Source organism: Chiloscyllium plagiosum, unplaced genomic scaffold, assembly GCF_037043375.1.
Source record: "Chiloscyllium plagiosum isolate Xiang-an unplaced genomic scaffold, Cpla_swu_hap1 HiC_scaffold_11, whole genome shotgun sequence".
NCBI lineage: Eukaryota > Metazoa > Chordata > Chondrichthyes > Orectolobiformes > Hemiscylliidae > Chiloscyllium > Chiloscyllium plagiosum.
This window is the reverse complement of record NW_028270149.1, coordinates 20387771-20400419: the sequence shown is the minus strand read 5'-3', so window position 1 is coordinate 20400419 and position 12649 is coordinate 20387771. Positions and strand designations below refer to the sequence as shown.

Sequence of the window (12649 nt, the reverse complement as noted above, 5' to 3'; positions counted from 1 at the left end):
TACAGTGTGGAAACAGGCCCTTCGACTCAACAAGTCCATACCGACCCTCCGAAGAGAAACCCACCCCCCCTATATTTACCCCTGACTAATTCACCTAGCACTACGGGCAATTTAACATGGCCAATTCACCTAACCTGCGCATCTTTGAACTGTGGAAGGAAACCAGAGCACCCGGAGGAAATTCACACAGAGAATGTGCAAACTCCACACAGGCAGTTGCCCGAGGCGGGAATTGAACCCGGGTCTCTGGCACTGTGAGGCAGCAGTGCTCACCACTGAGCCACCGTGCCGCCCCAATGACTAATATCCACACATTCAGGACACAGAGATCCAGGATACTGTCAAGAGGAAATTGCCTGGCACAGAATCAAGGACATTACAAAAAAGTATTTATTTCAACTGAGAAGTCATTTATGAAGGAAATTCGTAAGAATATAGATTACTGGATCGTGTTTTGGCACTTTAGAAGTGATATTATATAAGGTAATTGTTCTGAAAACATTAATGTTGGAGACTGTCTTAGGATCTGACCAATCTAATTCTGTCATAGGACTTCGGTGGGGAAAGGCAGAAAATCTTAGGATCTCAGAGGACAAGTATGTTATCTCAGTCCCCTCAGTCCTAGTAACAGTGTTTAACTTGCTAATATATTTTGTACCTGCTTGTTATCAAGCAATAAGCTGCATTTAGTTTATCACGAGTCTCTTCTTGTTAAGACTCATTAATGGTTTTCCTCTACCACTGTAAGTAGGTCCCTTTGACCCTGACAAGGATAGGAAATGGTCGTAAACATATGCTGATAGTAATTGGCATTGACACACATACAGTAATTACCACAACTGGTGAAGTTGTTTTAACATTAAATCCTATCACCAACAACTTATTAGGTTCAAAAAAGTGTTTACATTATTAAATATCTCCACTCATATTGCAAGCTTATGTGACTTCGTCCGCATAAATGTCATGGTTGAGTTGGTCTACATTCTTCACAGAACATCTGATAAGTTAAGGATTCGTTTCTGCGCCAGGGTTTACCCTTCCACATGTACACTCAGTTCCGTTTGAACTAACTTGCACAAGCATGTATCTGAGCTGACTGAATTGCCATTCATTTTTCTTCATTACAAACATAAATTAATTTTTTATTACAATTTTTAATAAATTTTACTTCTTGTCTCTTTTTATTTTTGTTAACCCCCGAGCTTACCATTTTGTAATTTTATTTTCAAGGTCGAAAATTAAAGAATGCACGACCATTCCAAACTGCAGAGGATACCGACTCTTCAGTTGTGCAAAAGCAACAGAATACCACTGTCTCCATTGTCCCAAGGATTGGTGTACCAAGGATGCAGAAATTTCAGTGTCAACCCCTGTTTCTTGCTGTGCTGCAGTCCATCGAGCCTGATATGGTGTATGCAGGCTATGATAATACACAGCCTGATACATCCACCAGTTTGCTAACAAGTCTCAATGAACTAGGGGAAAGACAACTTGTACGTGTTGTCAAATGGGCAAAGGTTTTACCAGGTAAGAAAGAGCACTTTCTGAATACTGTGTTTCACTGGCATCATTCAAACTGTGAATTTATGATACATAACATGCAGGTATACATGTGCAAACCAGTAAAAAAAAATGATTTATTATATGTTTTATTATTGAACCCATTTTTTCAGATTTTATAAAAGTCAAACATTCCTCATCCTAGAAAATAGAAATTTTGGTTTTAGAAATTGCAATTCACATCCACTATATCGTCAGTCTGTTACATCGAGCTTGTCTTTACTTCGGTATTTAGCAACTGACATCTTAGATTATGATATTATCTGTAGAAATAATTTTATATGTTGTAAAAATTACCAATTCTATTTAACATAAAAACAGAAATTTCACCTTGGGATGTGTTGTATTTATTAGCTGATTTTCACATAATTTAAATTAATTTGATTCTTCTCTATTTTCTGGAATCCACATTCATAAAATAAAGGCTCAAACTCTCATTGCCACAGGAACCATTCACATTGATATATATTGCAAATTGCAGTTTTTCTCTATAAAATTTATTTTACATCATTCTTGTTTCGTTAAGCCTGTGGCTATATACTAATAAGTTCATGTTTGTTATTTGCCTATTAAAGAAATAATTTGTATCTTTCTCTTGCCTTATGTCCTGACAACATGGCAAAGGTCTTCATATTCATTAAGTTATTTTGGATGCAGTCACCGTTCTTCTGAGGCAAACCTGGGAATCAATTTAGTTTGCAGTTTGGCTTCTCGAATCACAATTTTAAATGAATGAATAGTTAATTTGTTTGGTAGTTTTGGGTAAAAGAAGGATATCAGGCCATCACCAAATTGCCTGTCTTGATTGAAAACTTACAAAGATGTTTTATATGCATCTGAATTGACAGATGTAGCCTCAGTTATATATTTAATCCAAAAGATGTTATCTTCCAACAAAGCTGTGCTAACTCTGTATGACACTGAAGCTTTTGTCTAATTCTGTGCTTAAATCCAGGAGTGGCACAACCCACACCAATGACTTGAGTGAAGTAAACTCCTACTGTACCATCTTAGCGGTTCTTGGAGCAGTAAACGTAATCATTTTAGGATGGAATTGGCACCAAGATAGTCATGCTTAGTAATGGCAATCTTTGTTGCAATTAGGCTTATCTGATCCCTATACCACCACACCACTGTATTGTTAATTAGCCAATTTGTTTTTACTTTGAACTAGGGCAAGGGAATGTGGCATAGTGTTTTAACTAGGGTTTGGATAATGCTTCAAACCAGTGCAATAATACTTTTCATCAACTTAGCTTAACAAACAATTGAAAGTTTACTGACATTGGGCTCATAAACAGTATAGAGTTAGTTGGGTGAACACCACCAGTAACCCTGTAAATAATTTTCCCATGTTTTGAATCATGCCAACTTATGCATAAAGTTTCCAAACTTGCATGTTTACAGTTCTCCTCCCCTCCAATTGAATAAGTGGTAATTCTCCATTTCTCTGTCAATCTATTTTCTCTCCCTATCTGATATCTTAAGAATTTCGGTGATAGAATATGCCTATTTAAGAATAGAACTTGAAGGATTCCAGAAAGATTAATGTATAGCTCACTAAAGAGGCTGTCTTAGAACTGTGATGTCTGCAATGAAACCAATAATCCTCACTCATGGGGAGTGGCTCTACTATGGGAGTGAAAGTCGTCTTCTGCATTCAACTACCATGGCACTGGGTTTTTTCAAGCTATGTGAAGGGACACTTAACAGAACAACCAGTGTATTCCTGCTCACATGATATTGCTGATACATTGCTTGCCGGTTGAATGATTTTATTGCTGTTCTACCAACTACTAGTAACAACAGGAAGTTTTTTGCACTTTTTTTCTCCAAAGTTAATACTCTCATTGACGGAACTTATATGTTCATTGAGACATCTTTCAACAGCATTTATGAATAAAAATAATTTTCTTCAATGTCCAGTTTTAATTTCCACCATGTAGATAATTGCCAGTTATCTTGAAAGTTACCACAATTCATTCACTCTGTGCAACTTAACAGTGCATCAAAACATGAAGACATTTACATACGAGAAGTATGGATCTTGACAGACAGAATACTGTTGAGTTATGATTGATTGCACAAGTATGGAATCCTAGAATTGGAGCAGCAAAATAAAGAACGAGCAACCCATCTCCAAAAGGATGTAAATCGATCATGCAATAAGCATACCTAGTGAACATTGTACCACTGGAATTGTTCAGAGATATCATGTTCTGCAGTCCCAAAAGAAGCATCAGTAGAGGAACTGTTATGTGGAATGAAGAAGACCCTGAGGAGGAAAGAATCAATGGGGCATGTGTAAAAAAAGTTTCCAGCACCTTTCAAGTAGCAAACTTAATGACAGTAATTAATTACTGGACAACTATTCAATTAAATGTGGAAACTCCTGCTTAAGTATCTATTCTTCATATTCCCAAGGAACTATCACAGCAGACCCAGATTATATTACACCCACCATGCATCAGAAATGCAGAAGTAAGGTCATGTATGAATTTTATGCACCAATTGAAATATAGATCTAAATCGATTTTGTGATGTATGACCTTGCTGGGATAAATTTTCAATTTGTCATCCATGCTAAAATCCACTGGGAATGAAGATGAGATGATTTCCACAGCAGTCTTGCATTAAAGCTGCAAACTGATATTTGCAGAAACCTGGAAGCGAGTCAGTGGCCAATCCATTTGTTTTGGTGTGGTAATTGTGATATGAGGTATAAAAGAAAGCAAGAGCTGAAAATGTGTTGCTGGAAAAGCGCAGCAGGTCAGACAGCATCCAGGGAACAGGAGAATCGACGTTTCGGGCATAAGCCCTTCTTCAGGGCTGATTCTTTAGGATTCCTGAAGAAGGGCTTATGCCCGAAACGTCGATTCTCCTGTTCCCTGGATGCTGCCTGACCTGCTGCGCTTTTCCAGCAACACATTTTCAGCTCTGATCTCCAGCATCTGCAGACCTCACTTTCTCCATAAAAGAAAGCAAGTTGGTGTTTGGAAAGGAGTTAAATGCAATGTAACTGAGCAGAAAAATAAATCATTTATACAGTTGTGGTAAGAGCATATGACCTCCTGAAGGAGATATACCTTTAATCAAAATTAAGGGAGTGACTTCAAACTGCAGAGTTAGAAAACATTATTCAGCTTAATTTGCATGATGCCTTTATAAAATGATGCATCACAGATAAGCACAGGGAAAACTGACACCAGGCCAGAAAACAGGTCTTGAAGAACACTTAAAGTGTTCATACTTGATTCAGATATTTGATTTAGGAAACTGTCAGGTAACCTCACCATGGCATTTTGCTGAGATCTGCCATCTTTATTCTATTTACAATTAGATCTCTAGGTATTGCTGAGAACATTTGCCTCAATCACATTCTCTTGCCATTCTTATCAGAGTACACTTTTTAATTACCCTCTCTACCAAATAAGGCAACCAATCTTTGCCTCACTTATTAAAATTAAATACAAAATATCTGATTTTGGCAATTGTAGAACATACCTCCTTTGTTTCCAGGCAAAAATGGACGTTGATACGTTTAATTTTAAATTACTTAAATAGATTTGCTGTGAATGCAAATTCTTTATTTACCCCTACATCAAATAAAAGTTCATTTATTTATATTTTGTAATTATTTTTTCAAGATAACCAACCAATTCAATGGGTAGTGTAACAGCTGCTGAGATCTCTGAATAAGGTTGACAAGGTGCACATTTAAATTGATGTAGTGAAGCTATGTATAGTATATGTATGTACAATGCAAACATGTTTTAAGACAAGATACAAGTGTCATTTTTATAAAAAGTTAGATTCAGTTCAATTAAGATCTTAAATCTGATTTTAAAGGTCATTGTGACAACTAAACATTTTTTTACACTTTGTACCAGATTCTGGGCCTCTTACTGAGATATGTATATCATCGATAGTCACAGGTTGAGGTGCCGGAAGACTGGAGGTTGGCTAACGTGAAGCCACTGTTTAAGAAAGGTGGTAAGGACAATCCAGGGAACTATAGACCAGTGAGCCTGACATCGGCGGTGGGCAGTTTGTTGGAGGGAATCCTCAGGGACAGGATGTACATGTATTTGGAAAGGCAAGGACTGATTAGGGATAGTCAACATGACTTTGTGCATGGGAAATCATGTCTCACAAACTTGATTGAGTTTTTTGAAGAAGTAACAAAGAAGGCTGATGAGAGCAGAGCGGTAGATGTGATCTATATGGACTTCAGTAAGGCGTTCAATAAGGTTCCCCATGAGAGACTGGTTAGCAAGGTTAGATCTCATGGAATACAGGGAGAACTTGCCTTTTGGATACAGAACTGGCTCAAAGATAGAGGACAGAGGGTGGTGGTGGAGGTTGTTTTTCAGACTGGTGGCCTGTGACCAGTGGATGCCACAAGGATTGTTGCTGGGTCCACTACTTTTCATCATTTATATAAATGATATGAATGTGAGCATAAGTTAGTAAGTGTGCTGATGACACCAAAATTGGAGGTGTAGTGGACAGCGAAGAAGGTTACCTCAGATTACAATGGAATCTTGATCAGATGGGCCTGAGAAGTGGCAGATGGAGTTTAATTTAGATAAATGTGAGGTGCTACATTTTGTGAAAGAAAATCTTAGCAGGACTTATATACTTAATGGTAAGGTCCTAAGGAATGTTGCTGAACAAAGAGACCTTGGAGTGCAGGTTCATAGCTTCTTGAAAGTGGATTCGCAGGTAGAGAGGATAGTGAAAAGGGCATTTGGTATACTTTCTTTTATTGGTCAGAGTATTGAGTATGGGAGCTGGGAGGTCATGTTGCAGCTATACAGGACATTGGTTAGGCCACTGTTGGAATGTTACATGAAATTCTGGCCTCCTTTCTATTGAAAAGATGTTGTGAAACTTGAAAGGGTTCAAAAAAGATTTACAAGGATGTTGCCAGGGTTGGAGGATTTGAGCTATAGAGAGAGGTTGAATAGGCTGGGGCTGTTTTCCCTGGAGCGTCGGAGGCTGAGGGATGACCTCATAGAGGTTTATAAAATCATGAGGGGCATGGATAGAATAAATAGACAAAGTCTTTTCCCTGGGTCGGAGAATCCAGAACTAGAGTGTTTAGAGTGAGAGGGGAAATAAATAAAAGAGAGCTAAGGGGCAACATTTTCACTCAGAGAGTGATACGTATTTGGAATGAGCTGCCAGAGGAAGTGGTGGAGACTGGTACAATTGCACCATTTGAAAGACATCTGGATGGGTATATGAATAGGAGAGGTTTGGAGGGATATTGGCCAGGTGCGGGCAGGTGAGACTAGATTGGGTTGGGATATCTGGTCGGCATGGACAAGTTGGACCGAAGCGTGTGTTTCCGTGCTGTACATGTCTATGACTAAATTCAATAGTCTTGTCTAATTCACAGTTTTGGTGTAGAACTGACGACGTAGGAAATTATTAGTAAACAAAATAGTACTGAAAAAATTAATCCTATATGAACTAAACAAATTCCTGGACCTGATGGTCTTCATGTTAGTGTTTTAAAGCATGTACAAGAATAATGAAAGCAATGGCTTTGATTTTTCAAAATTTCCTGGAATCTAATCACATAGTTATGAATTAAAAGAAAACAAGCACAAATATGCTAATCAGGAATGAAGAAGGAGAGAAATGAAGCCAGATTAATAGTCATACAGCCAAATAGCATTGAAACAGCACTGTCCAACTCGTCAATGCTGACGAAGTTTACCAAGAGAAAATAGACCCATTTGCCTGCATTTGGTCCATATCCCTACATGTCAAGGACAATACTGGCTCAAGAAAAGCTAACTTACTTCCACTTTGTCAAAGGCAATTAGTTATGGGAAGTAAATTTTTTCTTAGCAAGTAACTGTCACATCCCATAAATTAATACAGTAAATTAGGATGTATGGAGAAGAAACAGGCTCTTTGACTTTTCCCCTTAAATGCATCAATATTATTTGTTCCAACTACACCTGGTGTTCCTCATTCTCACCACTCTTTTACTAAATAAGTTTGTTCTTAATTTTGAATTGGATTTTTTTCATGACTGTGTTATAATGATGGCCTGAAGTTATGCCGTTACCCACAAGAGAAAACATTCTCACTGTATCAACTATGTCAAAAAGCTTCTTAATTTTGAAAAACTCTTGCGAGTCACTGCTTAGCCTTTTTTAATTCAAGAGAGGGAAACACCAGTGTTATGTCCCTATAAAATCCCATAACATGAAGAGAAAAGAATCCCAAACCAAGGCTTTTGGGAAAAAAATGATGACACAATTTCATTTAGAATATACAGTCAATTCCAATATCAGTATAAAATCAATGGATAATTTGAATTTTGTTTTAATAGTTGATGCAACAAAGTTGTATCTTGGAATATTACAGATATTTACATTAGTTTACCTCTACATCTGGCACTACATGCAGTTTCAGAGATCCCTAATCTGGCCGCTGGTATGCAGGATCACTCCCTTTTCCTAAGCAATTGATTTGGCTCTTAAGTTACATTTAGTGGCAGTTATATCTAAGGTTTCTGGAAATGAACTGTCTGCGGTTACAGTCTAACATAAGTCCTGCTATTCCCAGACTTGTGCCAACTGTTTAACTTATTTACAGTTACCCAATTTACCTGATTTTCAGACCAAGATTTATAGAAAGCATGGACCATCCCAAAATTATTTTTAAATTTAGTAATTATACTATAGCTACAGGTAAACAGATATATACCATTGACATATGACACGACTAACTAATACCTAAATTACCTTCTTGTCCCCTACTTAGAAATATATACATACACTCAAACAAGTAAGGAAAGAGAACAGGTAGCTTCTGCTAGGGAGAACAACTACACACACCTCTGTGTTCTTTTCCTCTGTCTGTGTCTCTGTAGCTTGTCTCCAGTTCCAACCAGCTCAGTTAGCTGAGAACCATGTTGGTGTTCTGCTGAGCAGTCACCCAGTTTGCGCTTCGTTTCCTCAATGTCAAGGAGACCACAGTGTGAGCAATTAATGCAGTAGACTAGTTTGAGTGAAGAAGGGTTAATGCCCGAAACGTCGATTCTCCTGTTCCCGAGATGCTGCCTGACCTGCTGCGCTTCTCCAGCAACACATTTCCATCTCATAGTTTGAGTGAAGTGCAGGTAAAGCGCTGTTTCGTCTGAAGGTGTGCTTGGGCCCTTGAATATTTAGGAGGGAGGAATTAAATGAGCAGGTATTACCCCTTTTTGCAGGGGAACGTGCCATGGGGCTGTGGGGATAGATGTTGAGAGTGAAGGAGGAGTGAATCAGGGTGCCCCAGGGAATAGTCCTTGTGGAAGGCTGACAAGGGAGGGGAGGGGATGTATGAGTCTAGAGGTGGCAGAAATACCGGTTAATGATCCTGTTCATGTGGTGGGATGATAGGTGAGGAAAAGAGGGTCCCTTTCACTGTGTTGGGAGGGCAGAGAGGGTGTGAGGGCTGAGTTGTGGGAGATTATATGGGGAGAAAGTGAGGTCTGCAGATGCTGGAGATCAAAGTTGAAACTTTATTGCTGGAACAGCACAGCAGGTCAGACAGCATCCAGGGAACAGGAGATTCGACGTTTTGGGCACAGGCCCTTCTTCTGGCATAAGCAGAGAGTGTTCAGCAGGAGAAGATAAAAGGTAGGGAGGAGGGACTTGGAGGAGGGCGTTGGAAATGTGATAGGTGGAAAGAGGTCAAGGTGAGGGTGATAGGTCGGAGTAGGATGGAGGCGGAGAGGTCAAGAAGAAAACTGCAGGTCAGGAAGGCGGTGCCGGGCTAGAGGGATTCGGCTGAGACAAGGTGGGGGGAGGGGGGATGAAGAAACTGGTGAAGTCCAAGTTCATCCCCTGTGGTTGGAGGGTTCCCAGTCGGAAGATAAGACGCTCCTCCTCCGACTGTCACGTTGTTGTGGTTTGGCGGTGGATGAGTCCAATGACCTGCATATCCTCGGTGGAGTGGGAGGGGGAGTTGAAATGCTGTGCTACAGGGTGGTTGGGTTGGTTCGTCCGGGTGGCCCAGAGGTGCTCTCTGAATCGCTCCGCAAGTAGGCGGCCTGTCTCCCCAATATAGAGGAGGCCACACCGGCTGCAGCGGATGCAGCAGATGATGTGGGTGGAGGTGCAGGTGAATCTGTGGCGGATATGGAAGTTTCCTTTGGGGCCTTGGAGAGAAGTGAGGGGGGAGGTGTGGGCGCAAGTGTTGCACCTCCTGCGGTTGCAAGGGAAGGTGCCGGGAGTGGAGGTTGGGTCGGTGGGGGGTGTGGATCTGACAAGGGAGTCGCGGAGGGAGTGGTCTCTACGGAAAGCTGATAGGGGAGGGGAGGGAAATATATCCTTGGTGCTGGGGTCTGTTTGGAGGTGGTGGAAGTGACGGCGGATGATGCGCTGTACATGGAGATTGGTGGGGTGGTAGGTGAGGACCAGTGGGGTTCTGTCCTGGTGACGGTTGGAGGGGCGGGGCTCAAGGGCGGAGGAGCGGGAAGTGGAGGAGATGCGGTGGAGGGCACCGTCGACCACGTCGGGGGGGAAATTGCGGTCCTTGAAGAAGGAGGCCATCTGTGTTGTACGTATTTTGAACTGGTCCTCCTGGGAGCAGATGCGGCGGAGACGAAGGAATTGGGAGAATGGGATGGCGTTTTTACAGGGGGCAGGATGGGAGGAGGTGTAGTCCAGGTAGCTGTGGGAATCGGTTGGTTTGTAGTAGATGTCCGTGTTGATTCGGTCGCCTGAGATAGAAACAGAAAGGTCTAGGAAGGGGAGGGAGGAGTCCGAGACTGTCCAGGTGAATTTGAGGTCGGGGTGGAAGGTGTTAGTGTAGTGGATGAACTGTTCAACCTCCTCGTGGGAGCACGAGGTAGCGCCGATACAGTCATCAATGTAGCGAAGGAAAAGATGGGGGGGTGGGGCCAGTGTAGTTGCGGAAGATGGATTGTTCCACATACCCTAAGAAGAGGCAGGCAGAGCTGGGGCCCATGCGGGTGCCCATGGCTACTCCTTTTGTTTGGAGAAAGTGGGAGGATTGGAAAGAAAAGTTGTTCAGGGTGAGGACCAGTTCGGTCAGTCGAAGGAGGGTGTCAGTGGAAGGGTACTGGGTGGTACGGCGGGAAAGGAAGAAGCGGAGTGCTTTGAGTCCTTCGTGATGGGGGATGGAGGTGTACAGGGACTGGATGTCCATGGTGAAGATGAGGCGTTGCGGACCGGGGAAGCAGAAATCCTGGAGGAGGTGGAGGGCGTGGGTGGTGTCACGAACGTAGGTGGGGAGTTCTTGGACTAATGGGGACAGGACCGTGTCGAGGTATGCCGAGATGAGTTCGGTTGGGCAGGAGCAGGCTGAGACGATGGGTCGTCCGGGGCAGTCAGGTTTGTGGATTTTGGGCAGGAGGTAGAAACGGGCGGTGCGGGGTTGTGGGACTATGAGGTTGGAGGCGGTGGATGGGAGGTCCCCTGAGGTGATGAGGTTATGGATGGTCTGGGAGATGATGGTTTGGTGGTGGGGGGTGGGGTCATGGTCAAGGGGACGGTAGGAGGAGGTATCTGCGAGCTGGCGTTTGGCCTCAGCGGTGTAAAGGTCAGTGCGCCAAACTACTACTGCGCCTCCCTTGTCAGCTGGTTTGATGGTGAGGTTGGGGTTGGAACGGAGGGAGTGGAGGGCTGCGCGTTCCAAGGGTGAGAGGTTGGAGTGGGTGGGAGGGGTGTGGGAGTTCAGGTAGCGGTTAATATCGCGGTGGCAGTTTGCTATGAAGAGGTCGAGGGCAGGTAGGAGGCCAGCACGGGGTGTCCAGGTGGACAGGGTGTGTTGGAGGTGGGAGAAGGGGTCGTCAGAGGGTGGGCGGGAGTCTTGATTGAAGAAGAAGGCACGGAGGCGAAGGCGGCGGAAGAATTGTTCGATGTCACTCTGTGTATTGAATTCATTGACCCGAGAACGTGTGGGAGATTATATGGACCTGGCTGAGGTCAACTGTAGTGCTGTGGAATCCTCAATTGAGAAAGATGGTGGACATTTCAGAGTCTCCTTTGTCAAAGTTGGAATCATCAGAACAGATGCAGTGGAGACAGAGAAACTGAGCAAATGGAATAGCGTCTTTACACACAATAGGATGTGAGGGTGTATAGTCCAAGATGTGCGGCACAATGGCATAGTGGTTAGCACTGCTGCCTTATAGCGCCAGAGACCCGGGTTCAATTCCCATCTTGGGTAACTGTCTCTGTGGAGATTGCACATTTCTCCCCGTGTTTGCATGGGTTTCCTCCTGGTGCTCCGTTTCCTCCCACAGTCCAAAAATGTGCAGGTTAGGTGAATTGGCCATGCTAAATTGCCCGTAGTGTTAGGTGAAGAGGTAAATATAAAGGAATGGGTCTGGATGGGTTGCTCTTCAGAGGGTCAGTGTGGACTTGTTGGGCCGAAGGGCCTGTTTCCACACTGGAAGTAATAAAAAAAAAATGTGTGGGTGGGTACCAGAAAAAGGAATGTTCCATGTATCCCACAAAGAGACAGGCATAACTGGGGACCATGTAGGTACCCATGGCCACCTCTTTGACCTGAAGAAAGTGAAAGGAGTTAAAGGAGAAGTTGTTCAGAACGAGGACAAACTTGGCCAGGCAGAGGAGGGTGTGGTGGATGGGGTGTTTTCAGGCCTTTCTTCCAGCAAGAAGTGGGGAGCCCTGAGACTGTCCTGATGAGGGTTGGACGTGTAAAGGGATTGCGCTTCCATAGTGAAGGGGAGGTGGCTGGGAGCCTGCAGACTTGAAATTCTGAAACCAACCTAAATTATCACAGAAATTACAGATGTAAGTGGGAGGGGACTGGACAAGGAGAGAAAATAACTAAGTCGAGGTAGGATGAGATGAGTTCTATGGGGCAAGAGCAGGCAGAAACAATGGTTCTGCCTGGGCAGACCTGTTTGTGGATTTTGGGAAGGAGGTAGAAACGAGCTGTATGGGGTTGGGAGAATATGAGCTTGGAGGCAGTTGGAGGAGGGATCATCAGATCTGTCTGCTTCAGACAATGCTTTCTGTATGTTTAATTAGATAGCAAAAGATTTTATTGTAAATCTATAGTTTAATAGAAGCATCAGTTTCCACCT

The 12649-nt window shown here is 42.8% G+C and overlaps 1 protein-coding gene across 1 annotated transcript in view; it reads left to right on the top strand.

The window, feature by feature from the left end:
* The window catches only part of ar (androgen receptor), a 237269-nt gene that overhangs the window by 139615 nt on the left and 85005 nt on the right, over nt 1-12649 (top strand). The window contains exon 4 of the mRNA XM_043705049.2: nt 1231-1527. Within this exon, the coding sequence (XP_043560984.1) occupies nt 1231-1527 (297 nt within the window). The remainder of the gene's footprint in view (nt 1-1230; nt 1528-12649) is intronic.